This window comes from Psammomys obesus, unplaced genomic scaffold (genome assembly GCF_907164565.1).
Source record: "Psammomys obesus unplaced genomic scaffold, mPsaObe1.curated_primary_1811, whole genome shotgun sequence".
Taxonomy (NCBI): Eukaryota; Metazoa; Chordata; class Mammalia; order Rodentia; family Muridae; genus Psammomys; species Psammomys obesus.
The window spans coordinates 2439519-2461563 of NW_026592636.1; the positions used below are offsets into that span (position 1 = coordinate 2439519).

Genomic DNA, 22045 nt, shown 5'->3' on the forward strand with positions numbered 1-22045 from the left:
AAATAAAATAAAATAAAATAAAATAAAATAAAATAAAATAAAATAAAGAGGGATCTGCGAGTAAAGAGGCTTGCCACTGGGCTGGAGAGATGGCTCAGCTGGTAAGAACACTGTTCTTCCAGAGGTCCTGAGTTTAATTCCCAGCAACCAAATAGTGGCTCACAAACATCTGTAGTGGAATCTGATGCCCTCTTCTGGCACACAGGTGTACATGCAGGCAGAGCACTCATACATAAAATAAATAAAATCTAGAAGGAGGAGGAGGAGGAGAGGAAGAAGAAGAAGAAGACGGCCAAGACGATGAATAAGAAGCTTGCCACCACACCAGACAACTGAGTTCTATCCTTGGGTCCCACAGGGTAGAAGAGAACTGAAAGTGTTCCACGTGTGCACACATACAAAACAAATGCATAAAGTGTTTAAAAGCCAAACCAGACTCAGAAAGTCAAACATTGTGCGTTCTCTCTCATGCACAAAATTTAGACTTGACTGTGTGTATGTGGAGGTGGCTCAGCAGGTACGAGCACTGGCTGCTCTCCCAGAGGACCCAGGCGCAGGTCCCAGCACCCACATGGTGGCTCATAACCAAACGTACCTCCACTTCTAGCGGGTCTTATAAACTCCTCGTCCTCCCCAGGCACTGCATGCGTAGGATGTACATACAAACGCACAGGCAAAAACACCCACTAAAAAAAATCCTTTAAAGAAATAAGAAAACTTTTGTGTATGTATTTATGTGGGGGCATGTGTCTGTGTGTGTCAGAAAACTAGACAGGGCTCTTGAGAGGAGGGGAAAAGATCTTAAAGGCACAGGAGATAAGAAGGAAATTGGATTCGTGTGACCTGAAAAAAAGGGAGAGGGCTGGGGCGAGGGAGGGCTAATGGCACCTTTCTTTCTCGATAAAAACATTTGTCAGGGGCATGGAGATCAGAAATCTGTACCCACATAACCGGGTTATGTGGGTACTGCCGTTCCAGTCTCTGAAGATGGACATAAAGGCTCTCCATCCAGGTGGGTGAGCTCTGGGCTTCAGGGAGAGGATGCCTCAAAGAATTAAGTGGAATGAGGTTGGAGGCTCCCAGAATCAGCCTCAGGTCTCCATGTTCACATGCACACACACACACACACACACACACACACACGAGAGAGAGAGAGAGAGAGAGTGCTTGCCCCTAAAGCAAGTGAGCTACCAAGCACTGAAGGAGGAACTAAATGGGAACCAGCCAGAGGGGGTGCTGCAAAAGCAATTGGGGGGTAACAGAGAGTAGATTAGAAAGACGGACGAATATATGTGAAAATGTAATGTAATAAAGTAGCCAGGTATGGTGACACAAGCTTTAATCCCAGCCCTGGGAGGCAGAGGCAGGTAGATCTCTGTGAGCTCTATACCAGACTGGGCTACATAATTCCAGCACAGCCAGTGTTATGTAGAGAGACTTTGTCTCCAAACAAACAAACAAATAATAAGTTTAAAAACCGAGTAGACTGTAATAGTGAAACACCCTTGGTAGGATGCATACATTTTTAATTAACAAAAATACTGAATATAAAAGGGGATCTGGGGTGGAGCTAAGGAGCAAAGTAGTAAGAGAGGGTTTTCAGGGGCTGGAGAGATGGCTCAGAGGGTAAGAGCTACTGGCTGCTCTTCCAGAGGTCCTGAGTTCGATTCCCAGAAACCACGCGGGTTCACAACAGAGATCTGGCGCCCCCTTCTGGTGTGTAGGTATACATGCCGATAGAGTACTCGTGCAATGAACAAACCTTTAAAAAGAGAAAGAAAACATTGTCCCCCCCAAAAAAAAACATATGAGCTGAGTTGTGTTTCCCCAAAACTGGAGTTAAACCCAGTACAACTCAGGCTGCTGGGAGGCAGACAGGCATGAGGAGGTAAAATGCCTCACGAAGCCCTGCATTCCAACTCGGCACCATATAACAGCAGTCCCAGCACTCAGGCAGTTCAAGGTCACCCTTGGCTCCATAAGGAGCTCCCTCCTGTGGAGAAGGAGGGAGGGGTGGGGGAGGGACAAGGAGATGTGCTGCCCCACAAAGCCTGTTGACCCAAATTCAATCTCAAGGATACACACGTTTGGGAGGACAGAACCAGGAGCTGTGCTCTGCCCTCCACACGTGCACCCACACAGCCGATAAACAGATGTCACTTGGAGGCCAGCGGAGAGATGGCTCAGAGGCTGAGTTCATATTGCCCTGGCTGGGCTACCTGGCCAACAATATGAACTCAGTTAGACCTCACAGTGGTCTAACTGAAGCTCCCCAGGAACCCACACCTCCGGCCTCTGTTGGCAACTGCACTCATGTGAACACACCACACGCGCGCACGCACGCACGCACACACACACACATACACACACACACTCACACAGGCACACTTACTTAAAAAAATGAAAATGCCTTCCTTGCCGGAACTCAGGCGGCAGAGGTAGGTGGAAATGAACAGAGGTTAGTGTGAGGATCTGTAAAGTGACTGTAACAAGAGCCGGTCAGTGCTCCCATCCCCCCCCACACACCAAAGACCTGCCCCCTCCCCCCCAAATAAGGAACCTGGTGTGGTGGCACAGGCCTTTAATTCCAGTACTCAGGACACTACAAGGGCAGCAGATCTGTAACTTTGAGGTCTGCCTGGTCTACTTAATGAGTTCCAGGACAGCCAGGGCTACATGGTAAGACCCTAACAAACAAATAAAATTAAAGAGGTAATTAAGATGACCCAAGGTCTTAGGGTAGGGCTGTGAAGACACAGGCTCCAGAGGCCAGCCCTGCCCACCTTGACCTCAGGAACACTGACAACTAACCCATCCCTCCGTGGGATTTAGTTCTGGCCTTCCTAGTAGACATTAACATGCATCCAACCTCCCGTTTTCCAGATGGGAAGGTGGAGGCCCCGAGGGGCCAAGGGGTCTATGTGCCTCCGGTAATAAGGTGTTACCGCTGGAGGCCAGCTGAGAAGGTGCTGAGAAGGTGCTCAGCCTGCAGTGGCCAGCACCGGCCAGTTTAAACATCCTCATTTGGGCATCTTCATGGGGATACTGAGCAGAGGGGGAATCCAGCGTGTCCATGCTGGCTGAGTGTCCAGCTGTGCCTAGGCATCTCAGGGTACCTTCTGAGTGGCATCGGTCATGTCCCTCCACAAGAGTGAGGCCTGAACCCGACACAGTTCTTATAGTCAAGGCTAGGGGCGGAAAAAAGGAAATGAGGTCCGATTTATGCATTTATTATTATTATTATTAATTATTTTTATTATTCCCCGCCAGCTGCAGCGCTACAGAGTCCGAAGCGCAAGTGCGCCTCCTGGTGGTCGTGCTCGGAACTTGTCGCACGAGGCTGCAGAGCAGGATCTGCTCCTACTGCATAGATGCTGATGTTCATTTAGCGACCCCAGGCGCCCCGTCAACCATACAAAAGCCGAAAGGCCGGCACCTGGGCCAGCCGGCCCAGGCACAAAGGAGAAGGCAGGCAAGCAGTTGAGGTTCTCTTGCAAGCTCCGGAAAGGTTCTCAACATGTGGGTTGCAACCTCTTTGGAGGTCGGACAAACGCTTTTACAGGGGTCACCGGAGACCACCGGAAAACACAGATATTTATATCAAGATCGGTAACAGTAGCAAAATTACAGTTATGAAGTAGCAACAAAAATAGTTTTATGGTTAGGGTCCCCACAACGTGGGGAGCTTTGTTAAAGAGCCGCCGCAATGGGAAGGTTGGAGACGACCCAGGGTCGAGGGTCAGCTCCTTGGCGGCGCTGTGATGGCTAACGTTCAGTCGTGCTTTCTGAAATCTACGGGAGTGGCAGCTTTGCAGAAGTCAACTCTTTTTCGCTGTTCCCTGTAGGATTTTGTTCTGACACCTCTGGTAGACAGACGCCCGGTGTTTTTGTTTAATTGGGCTAGGACAGTCGGCCTAGCCCACCCCTCTTATCATAACAGCCAGTCCCTTCTCTCCCTTCCCCCCCCCCCCCCCCCGTCTTTAAGACCGGGTTTCACGTAGTCCAGGCTTTCCTTAATTTAGCAGGTATCCAAGGATGGCCCGTTCCTGACCCTCCTGCTTGTACCTGCCAAGTGCTGGGATCACAAGCTTTGCCACAACAGGCAGCTCTCGCCTTTCGTCTTAAACTTGAGGAGCCACACACTCCCAAGATTTAAGGGGAGAACTACAATGATAAAAACACACTGAGCAGAGCACCCACTAGGGCCACTATCCCGAACTCCATTTCCCAAGCTTCCTTGCTGTTTGAGGGGCATGTGACCAACTCTAGCCAGTAGGCTGTGAGTAGATGCTTTCTGGGTCCGCCCTAACTTCTCCAGCGCTGTTCTGCTGCTTGCCCCAAGGTGGCACCCTTGTCCCTGGTAGGGAAGTAGAGCCTCAGGATCCTACTGACATCCTAGGTGAATTACCTGGTTCAGAGCCCCCGCCTCAGCTAGAAGGTGAAGCGTCCCCCATTAGTTCTCATGTTGGAGTACGTCCCCATTTGGTGGCGCTGTCTTGGGAGGTGTGACCTTAGGGATGACGCCTTTAGAGGCAGGCCTTGAAGCATATCAGTTTCAGGTCTGGTTCTCTGTTTTTCTGATCCCCAAGATGTGAGGAGTTCCTGCAAGCTCCTGCCTCCAGCGACTCAGCTCCTCCAACCCTCAGGCTCGCCATGGTGGACTGCACCTAAAGCAGGAGTAGCCAAACCAACCCTTCCTCCCTTATCTCTGTCAGGTATCCGGCCATAGCACCAGCTCGGGATGCATAGCAGGTCCGGGCTCCTGAAGTTCCTCCGCTTCTGCGTAAGCAGGACAGGCTCTCCCCAGGAGCAGTCTAGGCCCACGGAGGTCTACTTTGCACAAAGCGCTCGGCCTCTTCTCCCAATGTTTGGAGTCCAGAGCCCTGCCTCGGTTCAGCAGAGCAAAGCTGACACCCACAACAGTCAAGGCCACCAGCCCAGGCTCGTATCTGTCTTGGTGCTCTAGCTAGGCAGAGATGCCCTGCTAGCCAGGGCTCTTCTTTAGCCAGGCAATGTGCCATATATAGCCGTCGGTGTGCTGTGGCTTGTAAGGGGTTCCCTAGCAGGCAGGTAGAAAAGTTACTTCCTGGCGGGCTTTCTAGGACTTCCCTCTCGAAGTTGCAGTAAAGGGGCTTATGTGGAAAGCCCAAATGCAATGGGTCTGGACCCTTGATTCTGCTCCCAGTTGCCTGACCTTACAGTTTTATTGTCACATCTCTGTAAGGAGTAGAGGCACAGGGTGGCCCTTTAGAGTGAATGGTTATTTAATGGCTTCCTGTTAAGAATTTAGCTACCCCACCTCCTGTGTGTATGAAAGGCTTACCTGCTTCACACAAAAGATTACACTGCATGAATGACAAGATACAGAGCACACATAAGGGAAAAAAAAAAAAAAAAAACCAAACATCCTGCTACCCAGTGTTCCCATGTGATCCCAGGACACCTGACCTTTTCACACCGGTCTGAGAACCTGTTTATACTTCCAGGGTCTCTCTTCTGGAACCAAATGCACAGCAAATGACCAGTCTTTGTTTTAGCTTGCTCTTCCTGGTTCTATAATAAAATGGATGCGTCCAGGCTAACACTGTGGGTCCATCCTCATGGCCAGGTTTGGTTTGGTATGTTCCTGCTATTTTGTTTCAGGTATAACCTAATTAAAAAAAAAAAAAAGTCAGCTGCTTAACCAGGCATGATTACTCACACCCATAACCTCAGCAATCCAGTAGCTGAGGCAGGAGAATTGCTCTAAGTGTGAGGCCAGCCTGGGCGGCAAAGACCTTGCCTCAAAACAAACAAACAGACACACAGACAGACAAGAAAACAATAAATATCAGTTACTATAGTGAACACATTTAAACTTGGAGGAATTTGCTTTTTGCTTGGTTTGGATTGTCTTGACTTTTCTCTGAACCTGAAAAAAAAAATGAGAATAAACACTTAAAAAGTGTTTGGTCTTAGTGTGGTGGATTTCTGGAAGCTGATTTGCCATCTTCCCTATACATCTTGTCAGAAATAAAATATTAATAATAATTTCATGCTAGTAATACTGGGGATTGAACCAGGAGCCTTGTGTATGCTAGGTAAATGCCCTACCACTAAGCCATATCCTCAGCCCAGTGAAAATGTTCTAAAACCACTGGCCTAAATAGAATGCACATGGCTCTCCAGACAGCTCAAAACACGTTTAAGAGGTCTGTGGCTGACCCTTCCCAGTCATTCTCAGCGTGACCGTTTGGGCTGAGATGCTCCAGTGTTAGCTAAGTGACTGTCACAATTGGTACCCCAAAGCCCAACATCAGCAGGAGGGCTTCCTACCCAGTTTTAAAATGTTCCTTCCCCCAAAGCCCGACATCAGCAGGAGAGCTTCCTACCCAGTTTTAATATGTTCCGTTGCTAAAATGAACAGTCAACTGGGAACTTACGTAAGAATTTTGAAATCGGTAATATTTGTACTTTAAAATGTTACTGATTCTGGCTCTTTGGAAGCTCTGTACTTTGACTGAGCTGGGCATTGAACCTAGGGCCCTGCTACTGCTAGGCAAGTGCTCTGCCACTGAACCATGCCCCCAGCCCCCCCTTTTGCTTTTAAGGTCCCATTTTTAAAGTCTGGACCTTATTGAGAGTAAAGCAGTTTGCAAAAAACGACATTGAAAAGTCAAGTCAGTGATTGCAGTGGGTGCCTATGCTCTCTGTGTGGACACAAGCTGGGATCAGAACATATTTAGGATGAAAACCAAGGTGGGCAGGGTGTCTCACCAAGTTCCAGAGCAAGAGTCACAATCAATAGTTTTGATTTTTGTGTATATGTGATCCCCCCCCTTTGCAGAATTATTAAAACAAAACAAAACACTAAGTTACAGTCTTCTATTAGAACACTAGCCACAGGCTTTATCTGTACGGGGTCCCCCACCCTCTTCCTCTACCATAACTATTTTCCTATTCCAAAAGCTACGTTCTGTTTTATTTCAGCCAATAATTGTCATCTTCATGATTGTATTTTAAACATACGATAATAAGTGTTGTTCTGGAGACACGCTGAATGCACAATGTGTACATTTTGGGGAGATTTTTATATATTTATGGGGAAAAACCAGGGAGGAAATGTAACAATACCAACAAAAAGAAAGTGGTGACCAAAAGACTGGAGAAAAACATTGTTTTTGCTTGCTTGTCTCCCGTTCTCTGCATTACAACTGTTTGGTGACTTTATTTGATCATGGGGGAAAAAAAAAAAAAAAAAAAAAAACTAAAAATGTAAAAGACATTTAGATAATAGCACAGACCCTATTTCATTTCACCCTCAAAATATACATGTTATTGGGGGTTTGGGTTTTAACATTCAGAAGTAACTGATGGGCTCTGCACAAACATGGATGTTCCAAGAACATATAGAAATAAGTCCAAAGGTCACTGGGATTCCCAAGTCGTGATCTGGCCACAGTTACCATTTTTCTCATCTTTCTTGTGTTAACTTAAGTGAGTTTACGAGTGCCTGAGTGTATCATTCTCCACGTCCGTCATCAAATCCAGCTCAGTTTTACAAGTCTCATCACAGGGCTTATTATAGGATGTAAAATGTCCACTCTTCTCTGACTGCTTTCTCCAGACAAAAATCCAAAGAGTCAAGGGAACAGACTTCAAATGACCTTCTGGTCCTTTTGAACCATCTGACCAAAAGGCAGCTCAAATTGATATATCCGTGAACAATGAGAGTTTCCTTTAATTCTACCAAAACACAGAGGGCTGGGGGCGTTTTAAACATCTCAGAAGGCAGATGCTGCCTCTGACTGCTCTTTCCCAGCATCCCTTCTGTTCCTCATGGGAGTCTCCCAATTTAAAGGCCAGACACCTGTTGCTCAGTCCTGTGACATACAAAAGGCCCACTAGCCTGTTAACTTTTCCTATTAGGATGAATTTTATTTATTCATGTATCTATTTCTAAACATCTTTATTTTGTGTTTTGAGATATGGCCTCACTGTTTAGCCCAGGCCAGTCTGGAATGCACTCTGTAGCTCAGGCTGGCCTCAAGCACAGAGGAAAAAGGCATCCCCACACTGCTCCTTGGTGTTTAGCTTCCTTTATCCCACGCTGAACTGAACGCAGCTGTGCTCCACCAGTTAAAACAGGTTGCTTTTCCCACCATGAAATACTCCGTGGTTTTTTTAGTTGTTTAAAATGACTTCTCAAAGCCATGCCCAGGGGTGCGCAGGCCTGTAATCTCAGCGCATGTCAAGTGCAAGAAGTGTTTAGCCCCTTCCACAACCTGAGGGAAGCATGTATCAAGGGCTCACAGCCCTGCCTGGCTGTCCAACTGACAGCTCACCATAGGATGCGGAGGCAGGAGGGTCAGGAGTTCAAGACTCAGTTTGGGGCCAGTCTGGCATATAGGGGATTCTGTTTCACATTCACCTCACCCACTGAAAAGTATCTCATCTCCTGAGGAATGCTGCAGCTAGGCTTTTTGATGTCCTTTTTCTTTCTGTGGTTAACTCTCTACTCCGTGTGAAATCATTCCGATGAGCAGTGTGAGGGACACACAGGCCTTGTTTTTCCTGAAATACCAATGTTTTCCTAACTCGGCTAGTAACTAATGCTCCATTGTCCCCTGGGTTTGTGATTCTATCTTTATCATGGGGAGTTTGGTTCCTAGGTCCTTTGTAGGCTATTCCCCAGGCTTATCTCTTCTCCAACCAATACCCCACTGTGCCCACCATGAGACTTCAGCTTTTTTTTTTTTTTTTTTTTCTTTTTTTTGTATCTGATATGGCAGTTCTCACTTTCAATAAACACCTTGTTTCGGTCAAGGATTCATTTGTACAAATGAAGTTCAGAACTGGAGGTAGAATCCCATGGCGCTACGGAGGGTTTTTTGGTCGTCGTTGTTGTTATTTGGTTGGTTGGTTGGTTGGTTCTTACTGGCTTTTTTGTTTGTTTGGGTTTTTGTTTGGTTTTGGTGGTTCCCTTGTTCGGCCCTCCAATCCAGTACAATGGTGCATCTCCGCTCTCCTTCACACAGAAGCTGCTTAGCTTGTTAGCAACTGTTGTCCAAGAAACTTACTGTGGCCCCTGAAAGGCTTCCTTTCCTTCAGGCTACGGCTGGTGGATGCCTCCGTTGCTGTGTTTGACGTCTTTGGCTTTCAAGACAAGTGTCACACCTGCAATAGTGGCACTCTTGACCCCTCAGTGTCCAACCTTCTTGTCTTTAAGATTTTTTTTTTGCTTTTCCCTTTATTGTTTGCACGAAAGGGCTTCTGGTATCGCACATGTCCTTCTTGTCAGCTTGGAATACTCTTTAAAACTATTCTTTGGACGGTATCTCTGATGGAAATACTGAGAGAACTAACTTCAATTCCCGCTTTTAGGTGAGTGGGTGCCTTTAGGATTGGAGCGCTTGAACAGAGTGGCTCCTCCTGCCGGCAAGCCCTCCAGTACCACCAGATACTTGACTGTGTATGAAATACTTCAGTTTTGCTTTAAATACTGGCAGCAAGAGCAGACGCTCGGGGTTGGGGATTTAGCTCAGTGGTAGAGCGCTTGCCTAGCAAGCGCAAGGCCCTGGGTTCGGTCCTCAGCTCTGGAAAAAAAAAAAAAAAAAAAAAAAAAAAAGACAAAATAACAAAAAGACCAAAAAAAAACAAGGTAACTAGCACACACAACCTTTTTCATTTTCAAAGATCCCCGAGGACATTTTCACGGCCGGAGGCGATATTTATTATCTGCCCTTTAGGATGTCGCTGTATCAAATCGGTTCCAGCCCGCAGGGAGGCTCCCGTGGCGAGTACAGATGCGGTGATTGACAGCCGGGAGGATGTGGAAAGCTCCACCCTCCTCCATGCAGCCTGCAGCTGGGGCCCCTCCTCCACTTCCTGGGAACACCCCTGTGCCAGATCTTCCGTAACTTTTCTCATTTCTTTAAGCCCCACGTTTGTGAATTCGGTCCCATCTGTTTAGATCTTGGAAATAAAAGCAGGGTTCGCCTGGGTCCCGCTCGCGGCCCCAAAACGTTCCCCAAGCAGCCGGACCCGCCCCACCCGCCGGGGATTGGGAGGTACTAGGGAGGAGGAGCCAGTCCCGCCCACCGCAGCATCTGCGCCTGCGCAGTAGGCTGGATTTTTTTTTTTTTTTTTTTTTTTTTTTTTAGTGAGCGTTGGCTTCTTTAGCTTGCCGTCCTTACCCACACTGCTCCGCGCGGCATACACGGAAGTGGCTTCTTTCGGCTGCCAAGCTGGGCGTTTGTGGCCGTTCCTCGCCGGCTGGCGCTTACTACACAGAATGGCAGCAGTGCGAGGGCCCGGGGAGAGCCGGGATAGCGCCCCGACCGTGGAGCTGGACATGTTCGACGCCGTCGTGATGGCGGATGAGAGGTGGGCAGAGGCCCGGCTCCGCCCCGCCCCAGCAGCTGCTCGGCCGAGCCTCGCAGTCCTCGGGGATACCCGCCTTCGCCATCTGCGAGCTGCCACTTTTTCTTGTCCTTTAATTGCCGCACATACGGCAGTATTCATGGACCTGCTGATGGATATGTCGGGCAGGCCCCTTTGGATGCCGAAAGTCCCCGGGGAGCGCTTGGGCGGGGCAGTGGCACAGGGTGTCTTGGCCTCTTCTTCGGGCCGGCTGCTCACTGTGGGTGGGAACCTCACTTGGTGACTACTCGAGCCCTACTTAGGGAATGGGTTCCTGATGGATGTGGAGGCGCAGACGCTCCCCAGGTCCCCCACGTGCCAAGTGGGGAGCTAGTCACTGCCTCACAGGGCCTTCCAGAACCTTCTTTCCACGGTACTGGTTGAGGGGTCGTTGGAGTGTTTTAGAAACTGACAGCTTGAGTTACGGTGCCATGTAGGCTCAGCCGCACCTACCCAGTCACCTACATTTTCAAAAATTGATTCCTAGTGTATTTCGAGCTTGCTTGAGTTTGTGTCTTTACATGTTCCTTGTGGGTTCTGGTGCTCTGCCAGGTTTGGAAGTCACTCATGTAGCGCACCCACAGTTAGAAGACGAAGGAACTTGGGCTTCTAGGGTTTGGGGTTGTAGCTCGGTAGAGGGCTTGCCATGGCACAAAGCCCATGTGCATCATGGTTTCTCTTGGAGGTCGTGTCACACACCTGTAATCTCAGCGTTCAAGAGATGGAGGCAGAGTTGCTTGAGTTGGAGGTGAGCTTAGGCTACCTTGTAAGATCCTGTCTCAGAAATGGGGACAAGGGTACAGTAATGGGCCAGGGAGGAGAAGAGCTTTACCTAGAACCTGCATTTTGTAACTCGAGTTTTAAGCTTTTCTTACTACAGTCTGCCATGTCCTGTGGTATCTGAATAGTAGAAGGCAGGGAGACTTCCAGGAAAAGTGTCTTGCCTGATGAAGTATGTTTCTCTACCACAGATTCCATGGGGAGGGATATGAGGAAGGCTATGAAGAAGGCAGTAGCTTGGGAATCCTTGAAGGAAGGCAGTATGGCACGGTGCACGGAGCCAAGATTGGATCTGAGGTAAGTGGGAAGGCCGCTTGGAAACGACTTCACAGATGAGTGTGGTGACTCATATCTGTCATCTCAACGCTCAGAAGGCTGAGACAGGCCAGCCTTGGCTAGATAGTGAGATCCTATGTCAAAAATAGGCTGCGGAAGTAGTTTAACAGCAGAGCACACACCCAGCGTGCATACGGCCATGGCTTTGAAACAGTGCCCAGAGGAAAAGAACAAAGGTATGGGTCCTTTTCCTCTGCAGTTTCCTTTGCTTTTGATGCCAGAGCATCTAAATTCTTTCCACTGCAAGGCCTTTGGTGTGGATTCGTACTCCGGACAGAACATTCTTAGCACAGAATTATCGAAGTTTGTTATGAGAGCCTCACAGCGTTGTCTCATGTCTGCAGCCAGCCAGCCTTCACCCAGAGGGGTGCCATGTTTATAAGGAAAGTCCATAAGCTCCATAGTTTTTCTCCCCTTGCCTTTTAGCCCCTCTTCCAGATCACTGACCCTGACTGGCAGAGGAAGTCATGGTGGGGTATCAGATACCTGGTGCCACAAAGCAGGTCCCTACAGACTGACGGGCCTGAAACAACCACACAGTATCCTAGGGTCAGCAGGTAAGGAGCCATGTGTCGGTAGGCTCCAGTCTCATCTGAAGGCTTGGCAGGACAACGGGCTCTATCCCTGAGGTCACACACCATGTGACTGGTACCCTCAGCTCAGGTGTCCTCACAGAACTCCAGAACAAGAGAGCGAGGCAGCAGTGTCATTGCCTTTTCTACTCAGTCTCCGAAACTAGACTCAGAAGCTGAGCATTGTCCTTCCCTCCATTGCTTATCCACGAATCGTGGACGAGGGCCAGGAGCCAGCTCACAGCATGTGTGTGGAGGGTGAGCAGCACCGCTGTTGTCTTGGGGCCCAGCTGCCCTACTGGGACCATCACTGTTCAGTTTCCATTGCCCGAAACTCACAGGTTCCAGAATAGCTGAAGAAGCAGTGTGGAAGCCCTCTTCTGCCCAGCCCTGTGCTTTGAGATCTTGGTAACTGGTATGATGTGGCTGAGTGCTTACCACCTTCGCTCTGGGCTGTTTTTCAATTCACAGATTGGGTGCTACCGGGGTTTTGCTCTTGCATGGAAATGTCTCCTACATGGTGGCGCTGGTGACAAAGACAGGTGAGGCTGGGGCTCCCTATCTCCTTTCCCTCACACCTCCTTTTCCCTCCCAACCTCTCAATCAGTGCATCGTCAGTACGAAGGCCAGGAGGAGCTCTAAGTGTTCCTAATGTATGCATAGTTACCTTGCATCATTAGTACTGACTCTCATCTGAGACATACAGAAAATAACAGTGGCCAGCTTAACAGTTGTTGTTCACAGAATAATAAATAAAATGTGCCAGGCATCTCATGGGTACTTGATGAGCACTGGGTGACCACACCTCAGCTAATGTCAGACGGATCCTACCTAGCTGTCCATTTCTCACCTGACTGCATAAACAGACTGCAACAGTGTCACTGGAACGAGGCAGACAGGCATATCTTTGTGAGTTCAAGGATAGCCTGGTCTACATAGTTCCAGGACAGCAGGATAAGAAAAGAAAAGTGATGGCTCCATTGTCCATGGTGTCTCATAGCCAACCAGAATGAAGGTTTGTTTTTGTTTTTCCTGTGGAGACAGGGCTTACATTGTGGCCCAGACTGTCCTCCAACTCATAGCCATCCTTCTGCCTTAGCCTCCTGTGTTCTGGGCTCACAGACATGTACCGCCACAGGCAGCCAGAATTCAACCTGAGGCATTCCTTTTTGGCACACACAGCCCCTAGTGAATGTCACTGCTCTTTGAGCTGTGTTGGCTTTGGTACCTTGTCTTACTGTGCTCTGCCTGCCCTGGCCCAATGAGCTGCCCCATCTGCCTGTCCTGAGCTTGGGAGGAATCCTGAAGTGAAAGGCACATTGCCCTGTGGTGCACAGGCTTAGGGTTAGGCTGTCACTGAGTGATTTTCCTACACCTGCTGGCCTGGCACAGGAGGACCTAGAGGAGGGTACCAGCAAACCAGGCCAGGAGAATGGCAGCTCCCTGCCTGTGGGACTTACCCTTTTATCTGACATTCTTTGCGTGTCTAGGACCCATGTCATATTCAAAAATAAGAACAAGGTGTTTGTGATTAATTGTAGAGTTCTGGGATTTCCTCCCTGAATATCCATCACATGAATTACGGGCTTCCTTTCCTTTTTCTAAAATTTGAGTCAGGGTCTGCCTATTTAGGCCTGGCTGTCTTGGAACTCATTATGTAGACCAGGCTGTCCTCAAACTCAAATAGCTCCTCTTGCCCTGCCTCCCAAGTACTTGGGTTGAAGGACATGGAGACTGACTCTACTGGTCTCTCTAGTGTGAGCCGGTGGCAGTCAAGGAGACCTAACTTAGGAGCGACTGGGCAGACTGATCCAGGAGGAATTTTGTTAGCTGTTCATGCCGCCACTGGGTGGCAGTCACAGCTGAGCCTGGCTGCCCTCCTTTTGCTTTGGTCCCCGTTGCTCCGGCCTGCAGTTCCCCAGGGGAAGTAAGAGCCCTCTGGGAAGCCATTGCTCCACAGCAGGTGGCGGCCGGCACCGCCTAGTGCAGGGAGGTGAGCTTAGCCTGTCTGCTGCTCTGAAGGTGCCATGGAGTGGGGCATGCAGCCTCCTTTCCCTGTGTATCCCAGCAGGAAGATGAAGGTGGTGGAGGCACTGATCACCCTGCTGCAGCACTTCCCCTATGATGATCCCACTTACGAGAAGCTCCATGAAGACCTGGACAGAATCAGAGGGAAGTTCCGGCAGGTTTGTGCCCCACAGCCCCTGTCTGTGGGGTGTACCTGAGTGTGCTGTGAAGGCAGGCCTTGTGCAAGCCCTGGTATTCACGTGATGGCACTCTTGGGCAAGTATAGACCCAGAGGAACTCATTTTTCTCCCCTTGTAGAATGACGGAAAATGGGCTGGGAGGGTGTGGTGACTGCCTTTGGGCTCATGCCTGGATAGGGAAAGCTGCAGCCAGCAGAGGTGTGTCCTCAACCTGAGCAGAAGGGCAGGAGTGTAAGGCTCGGTCTCTTGTGTGCTTGCTTTCAGCTGTGCTCACTGCTCAACGTGCAGCCAGACTTCAAGGTGAGCACAGGAGGCTCTGGACTTGCATTCTGAGGACTCATAGAAGAGCACTGAACATCAAGAGTGATTAAAGGCGAACCTGACGCACCCATTGTTCTGTGGAAGGACCAGTTTGGCCTCTTCCCTGGGGCTCTGCTGGGGTGGTTTGCAGAGGTCTGACCTCCCTGCCTTCTGCACAGTGGCAGTACACTCAAGAGACTGCTTGCCACTGGCCAGAGTGAGTGGCTTTGTCATTCCAGAGGTCTTGGGTAGGGTCACTCTGAAGGTGGGACTTAGAGAGAGGCAGGCTGATGTGAAGTTGGCTAATGGGAAGCTATGGCAGGTTCTTTGCTGTCCACTGAGCCTCTGCTGGCCACACCTGGGCTTCCTGTGTCTCACTCCATCCCTCTGGCAGCCCCAGAGGTGAATATATTCTGGATTAAGAGATGATGAAATAGAACCATTTAGTCTAAGGGTCTGGCAGCAGAGCTGGCTGCCATGCCAGATCTGTGACCAAAAATGCCACATGGTGCCTCTGCCTCCAGCATGGGCCCTCATTGCAGTGTGCACAGATTCCTGCAGTGTGCACAGGACTTGGGCTCCATTGGACTTGGTTTGCCTCTGGATGCCCAGCTGAGAACACAGGGCCAGCCTGCTCCCAAGGAGCAGCTGAGGCATGGCCTTCATGCTGCCCCCAAACAGGTGTGGGATGAGCTCTAAACGCTAAGAAGTGACAATAGAACCAGGTGGTGGTACTGCACAACTTTAATCCCAGCACTCAGGAGGCAGAAGCAGGCAGATCTATGAGTTTGAGGCCAGCTTGGTCTATAGAGTGAGTTCCAGGACAGCCAGGGCTATACAGAGAAACCATGCCTCAAAAACAAACAAAAAGTGGCAGTGGGGGAGCTACTGGGAACCAAAGCAGGGCTAGAGAGTGGTCGCCACTGTGAGCGTCTAGGGTCTTGCCTGGCTGACACTACTTCCTTTTACAGCGGCTTGTGTGTCTTTTATGGCATTTACAGGCAGGTGTAAGGTGAGCTGGCAGGGGAGGACAGGTGTGGACACACATGACAGCAGGTGTTGCTACGCCCTCTTGGGTGGCCGCATTGTGCCCTGGCTGTCCCTACTTCAGTTCCAGAGCATGATGTGAAGAGGTCACTGTGGATGCATGCCACGTGGAGTTTGGGGTTATTATTATTATTATTATTATTAATTTTAAATTTTAGAGACATTCTCAGGAAGCTGTCCTCAAAGGGTGATCCTCCTGCCCCAGCCTTCTGAGTGCTGGGGTCTCAGGCCTGTGGCCCTAGGACACTGTTTTTAACATCATTTCACAGCATCTTTGTACAGCTGGAGCCCTTTCCTCTGTCCATCAGTCCAGCCGAGCCAGAGGGAGGAATGGTGCTGGTGCCTGAGGGTCACGGCATCAAGCATCTGGCTTCCTGAGCCTGGTGGTGGCCTCTCAGATGTCTAGCACCATTCTTCCAGCTGCTCCCAGGATCAGGTGCTCTTCAGTGTGCTTCTCTGGGTACTGAGCTCACAGGGCTGTGGCTGCTGTTTTGATCATATTTTACTTTTCTATTTGGAGAAAAGAATAAATAGGGCATTTTAAAGGAATAGTCTGTCTGGGATCTTTTGTACTGACAGCTGCTGCAGTCCTCCAGTAAGTGTCAAGATGGTGAGGTATCAAGGTGTGGGTGTGCTGTGCTTGTCGCATCCTGCTTGGATTTGATTCCACAGGTAGCAGTCACTGCTTCCTCTCCTCTCTTGCCTGCTCACCTCCTTAACTCCCTTCGTCTCTCCCTCCTATTCCCCTCATGTAGTGCACATCAGGTGTCAGAGCTCCTGCCCATCAGCAGAGCCGTAGCCGCCTGCCTGATACCATCCATGCTCCTCTACAAGCCTTGACCTCTGCCCACCTGACCTTTTCTCAAGGTCCCCATCTAGTCCTCCGGGTGCTTTGATAACCCCAAAAGGTCTTCTGATTACAGAATAGACAGAGTGGCCAGGACCATCTTCTATGTGGGTATGTCCCCTCATCCCACCACTGAGACAGTTGTCTGCTGTGAAAGGTGACACAGTCATGAGAAGGGTGCTGCCGCCTTTGGATGCCGTACCATGAAAATGACACTTGGAGCTATCATAGGCAACTATAGGGAGCTGTGCTGAAGCCTCACCTGAAGGTGGCGGTCAGGCACCAGTGGAACCTGTGTCCTTGCTATCACCTCCGAGATGCTGGCCAGTCCCCTGCCTTCTCAGACCATGTCCTGTGAGCTATAAGTGTCCCCACTGGCAGACTGTTTTCTGTCACCCATCTTCCCTGTTCTGGGTGGCTCTGACAGAGTGACCTACCTATGACTTCAGCTTTGATGTCATCCCGTATGATCATCACTTGATCACATGCTGGAAGCGAGGGGTCTGAGGCAGAGGTGTCTGGGCTAGCTCCTTCCATGTCTTTCTTCTCAGCTTGCTGCCTGCATGACAGCTTGACAGTATTAGAATCACCTAGGAGACACACCTGTAGGCAACACTGTGGAGGCTTAGCTGAGGAGGGAACACCCACCTTGAATGTGCTGTGTCTCATGAACTGGGATCCTGGACTGAAAAGGGAGAAAGCAGGCTGAACACCAGCGTTGCTGTCTCCCTGCTCCCTGACTGAGGGTACGATATGGCTGTGGGCCTCGGTCTCCTGTTGCCATGCCTCTCACCATGATAACTGCCACCTTGTAAACTGTGGACAGAATACCCCCCCATCCCTTATCTTGCTTTTTTCCTAACGTTTTGTCACAGCAGTGAGAAAAGTAGTTCAGCAGGGCCTCAGGCCTCCAGAGACACTGTGTGACCCCTAACAGACAAGCCTGTCTGTAGCTGTGGGACTGAGTTCACCCTGAGGCTAAATACAGAAGGAAATTTTGTGCAAAGCCAGTGTTAGTAAGGATTTTTTTTTAATATAGAGATTATTGCTGGGTGGTGTCAGCCCATGCCTTTAATCTCAGCACTCAGGAGGTAAAGGCAGGGGATCTCTGAATTTGAGGCCAACCTGGTCTACAGAGAGGTTTCAGGACAGCCAGGACTACACAGAGAAACCCTGTTTTGAAAAACCTATCTACACACACACTCTCTCTCTATATATATTGTATTTTATGTGTATGAGGTTTTTATTTCCGCCACATGGGGGCAGTGCCTGCAGACATTAGAAGAGCGCGTCAGGTCCCTTAGAACTGGAGATAGTACGGTTGTGAGCCACCATGTGGTGCCTAGGACTGAAGCTGGGGCCCCTGCAAGAGAAGCACTCTTAACTACCTGCCCCTCTCCCCAGCCCTGCTGGTAGTGAAGTCTGGGTTTGTAGAATTACAGTGTGAGACCAAACACCCCAGAAGCTCTGGCTGAAGCTTGCTCTCAGCTGCACAGTGGCTAAATGGAGCGACCCACACCCTAGAGACCACAGCTCATTTCCTCTTTATTTTGTATCCATCCCGAGCCTTTTCCTCCTCTACCTCAAAGTAAGAGGAGGAGGAGGAGGCTGGAAGTTCTGTTTGCCAAGTCCTGACTTTCCTCATGCCAGTTAAGTCTACATCTGCAAGACTGCAGAGAGCTCGGGCTGGTGGGGTGACTGCCGGTGGTCGCCATGAGGACCAGTTCCAGGCTGGACGAAGCACAGCGGGGTGGGAGGAGTTTGTGCCACCTGCTCCAGCCTCGTTTCTTGCTCATCTGAGCCTGTGGCAGGTCTTCCATCTAGCAGATCCAGGAAAACACGGATTTATAAAGAAGAAATCTGTGTCAGAAGGAACAGTGCCTGAAAGGGGTGTCAGATGTCCCAGGCCCTATGTGGGCTCTTTCGTGATAGATGCCACCTTCTGGGACCCCAGAGGTAGGGGAACACTCAGCTGCCTGAGGAGGTGACTCGGATGCTTCCTGGAAGGGAGGCTCCCAGGTCAGCTTTGGGGTTCAGCCTGGAGATGCCCAAAGTGTACTGCCTAGCGGGATCACCCCACTGTCCGTGACTGTTCCCAGCTTTATGAACAGGAATTAGTGTTTATGTCAGGAAACTGAAGTCACAGGCTGACAGAGAAAATGAGGTGGTGGGGGATACCCCACCAGGAGCCAGCCCCCAAAGGTCAGCAGCCAGTGGCTCTGTGTTGTAGCTCACTCCACCACCCTCTTACGACAGCGTAGAGATGTAGGGTAGGTCTCTGTAGTCACAGAGATAACCACATCTATGGGCGTTGTAAGGGAGATGACACCCCTTAGGAGGCAGGGTGTGCCCCAGGATTCCAGCCATCGCTTCTGCTGGCTGTCCCCAGCAGCAGAGAGCTTAGGAAGTAGAAGGCTGACTGGAAGAGGGGCTCCAACATGCAGCTCCCATGAGATCGTCTTTGTAAATGGGGCTTTGTGATGATGCAGCCGTTTGGAGGTCCCCATGCTCCCATAACTCACACCTCTAAACTCATTGGTTCACCGAGACAGACTTTGGCAGAATTGCACCTTGGTCTGTCATCGGGCCCCATCTCGGGTTTGCTTCACATCTCCCAAGAGTTAAGGTGACCTCGGGTTAGTGTTCCAGCGGAACGGAAGTCATTTCCTGCCTTTCTGTGATCAGCTTCCCAGGGATGCTTTCCACAAGGCCCTGCCCAACCCTGGGTTGCAGAGCTGGAGTGCCTGCCCCCATTTTCCCAGCTATTGCCAGTGGGTTTGTACCCCTGAAACCAGAGCTTCTGAACCCGAGAGCTCAGAGACCTGCTACTAACTAAAGGAGTCTACTTTGGAATAGGGTCTTAGCCAGCTTGTTCAGCTAGGAGTTTGCTTGTGGTTGAACTTGAGCAGGAAAGGCCTACTCAAGCATGGCTGGGCCTTTCATACTTACTATTAGCTTGAAAGGTTGGGAAGCAAGTGGCTTTAAAAAAAAGGGGGGAAAGGGGACCCTGAGGAGGAGGTCATGAGAAGCTGCAGCATTCAGACCTAAGGCGGCTTGCAAACAGAAGGAGTGACATTAAGGCTTGCCAGGAACCACCAGACATACACAGCTTTACCCTTTTGCCCCCTGAACAGAGCCCCTGCTGTCTAAACCATGTCATTTATCATTTGTCAGGGCAAATGATACCAACACCAACACCAGTTCCCTCTCCCTGTCAGAGTTGTCCTTTCTCTATTTCTAGGGTAAAGGAGCTGGACACACAGTCCAGACCCAGCCTGACACTTAGAGCTCCTTCCTGAGAGATTGACTTAGCTTCCCTAGTCCGCCGCCTCTGCTGGCAGGTGGCAGGAGTGCCACACACGCTTTAGGGAGCAACCAGGAGGCCCTGTCTTGGGTTTCATGGCTCTGCATGGGAGTGACGGGGAGGGGTCTGCTAGAGGCAGCTGCCCCACCTCCCCTGATGTCAGTGTGCACAGCCTTGCCTGCTACTGGGGAGAGAGCTGATGGTCTCTACACCTTGGTGCGGTCCTCTGCAGCTCTGGGATGCACACAGGTCCCTGGAAGAGGGACCTGGCTGAGATCAGAGGCCTCTCCAGGTCTTCCCTGCTTGCTGTGCATAAGGCAGGGGTAATCTCGTGCCCAGCTTCTTAAACCAGGGGTCCCAATTCTGTGTAGGGTCAGCAAAACCCAATGTAGGGGTCACAAAAAAAAAATGAGAACAGGAAAAGATTTCTGAACATTCAGTGAGTAAGAAGTTAATTTAAGCAATCATATGTATTTGTCACGGTGACACATACCTTTAATCCCAGCACCCAGGAACAGGCAGATACATCTCTGTGAGTTTGAGGCCAACCTGGTCTACGTAGTAATTTCCAGGCACTCAAAGCTACCTAGTGAGATCCTGTCTAAAAACAAAACCATATCAGATGTTTACTGGAGTGAATCTAGGGGTGTTTCTCGAAACACTCAGCCCTGTGGAAGCCCATGACTTCGCTGCAGCCTCACTTTTGCTGTACCGCAGGAGGTCATTCCATCTTCACCAGTGCGTACCGCCTGAAACACCTTAAACTTGGAGTCAGAGACACCATGGTTTCCTTCTGGCAAACCAAGGCTTCTAAAGTGCTGTGCTCTCAGGCCTCACCGTGCATCAGATTGGCATGACTGTGGATTGCGTTGTATTAGAATGTCTGATTTTTTTAAATTATTGACTTTATTTTCGTTAAAAAAAAATTATTCAGCTCTGTTCTTCCTGGTCCCAGCTTCTCTCTGCCTGTCTCCCTGGGGGCAATCCTCCTTCTCTCTCTCTTCCCTCCCCCTTTCTACAATAAATCTTATACCGTACAAAAAAACAATTGTTCAGTGAAATTTGTGTTGGGATTAGGACAGAATTTCCAACTATTTCTGAACTGGCCCTAAGCACACTTTTGCCCTTTTGTAATATGTATTTATGTGAAGTGACACTCTCAGCATTGTCCATTATAAAATCAAAATGTTGACCAACTCTTAAAAAAAAAAAAGCTGAATATTCAGCCAAGATTTCTTCCTTTTTAAATTTTAACTGTATGCACATGCATGTTTTGCCTGCACGTGTGTCTGTGTGTTGTGCGTATGCCTGGTGCCCACAGAGGTATGGAGGATGGTTGTGAGCTGCCATGTGGGCGCTGGGAACCAAAGCTGGTCTTCTGGAAGAGCAGCCAGTGCTCTTAATTACTGAGCCATCCTTCCGGCCCCTAAAGGATTGCCTTGACTAGGTTAATTGAGATGGGAATACGCACTCCGAGTGTGGGAGGCAGCATCCTGTGGGCTGGCGTCTGGACTATCTGTAAAAAGGAGGAGGTGAACTGAGCACCCGTGCTAGTCTCATTCCGCTTTCCGTGTGGCCGTGAGCGGCTACCTCAAGTGCCTGTTGCCACACCTTCCCCCCATGATAGACCTTACCTGTGAACCAGGTAAACCTTTGTCCCTTAAGTTGCCTCTGTCTGGTATTTATCAGTGGCAGGGAAAGGAACTAAGGTAGGTGTCCAAAAAAGCCCAGGTGTTACAGGCTTGGCCTAGCCACTCAGGACAAAACAGGGGTGGGAGTCCCCACACAGATAGCCTTAAAGGTGAGGCCTCTCAGCTCTAAAGTGGCTCCCGATTGACAGGCTGTCTTAGCTGTCTCTTGGGGACAATTCAAAGGCTTAATGGATGCCATACTCTGAGAGGCTCCAGGCCCAGTGAAGTCCCTTCAGCCCCTTCTGTGTTCTCTCTCTCCATCCTCCTTCTGTGCCCTGAGGAACAATGCCCCCGGATGTGGGCCCCAAGGCTTGCAGCCCCGAGCTGCCTGCCCACCAGCCTCACCACCCCCAGGCTATTGTCTGCTAGCCCTGTGGTGTGGCGCTCGGGCTGTGGGGCCCTGCAGGCTAGGGGACTGGGAATGGATTAGAGGTCCTGCGCTTGCTTTGCCCTCTTGCACAACTGTTTGATCAAAGACATTCCTGGGATGACAGCCCAGAGGCCGGCTCAGCTCGGCCAGGGGTGCTCTATCCCACCAGCACTGTGCTGTGCCCATGTGG

At 50.0% G+C, this 22045-nt stretch overlaps 1 protein-coding gene across 4 annotated transcripts; it reads left to right on the forward strand.

Annotated features, from left to right (window-relative positions):
• Window positions 1-10152: 10152 nt before the first annotated feature.
• On the forward strand, window positions 10153-20826 carry Lto1 (LTO1 maturation factor of ABCE1). 4 transcript variants are annotated; one of them, XM_055614701.1, is made up of 6 exons: window positions 10468-10774; window positions 11087-11149; window positions 11373-11478; window positions 12561-12631; window positions 14158-14275; window positions 14561-20826. In XM_055614701.1, exons 1-6 carry the CDS (start codon window positions 10683-10685, stop codon window positions 14627-14629), a joined length of 519 nt encoding a protein of 172 aa, XP_055470676.1. In that variant the 5' UTR covers window positions 10468-10682; the 3' UTR covers window positions 14630-20826. The 4 variants fall into 4 exon arrangements, with proteins under 4 accessions (XP_055470679.1, XP_055470678.1, XP_055470676.1 ...); XM_055614702.1 differs by having other exon boundaries at window positions 14161-14275; XM_055614704.1 differs by lacking the exons at window positions 10468-10774; window positions 11087-11149 and adding an exon at window positions 10153-10365 and having other exon boundaries at window positions 14161-14275.
• The last annotated feature ends 1219 nt before the right edge of the window (window positions 20827-22045 follow it).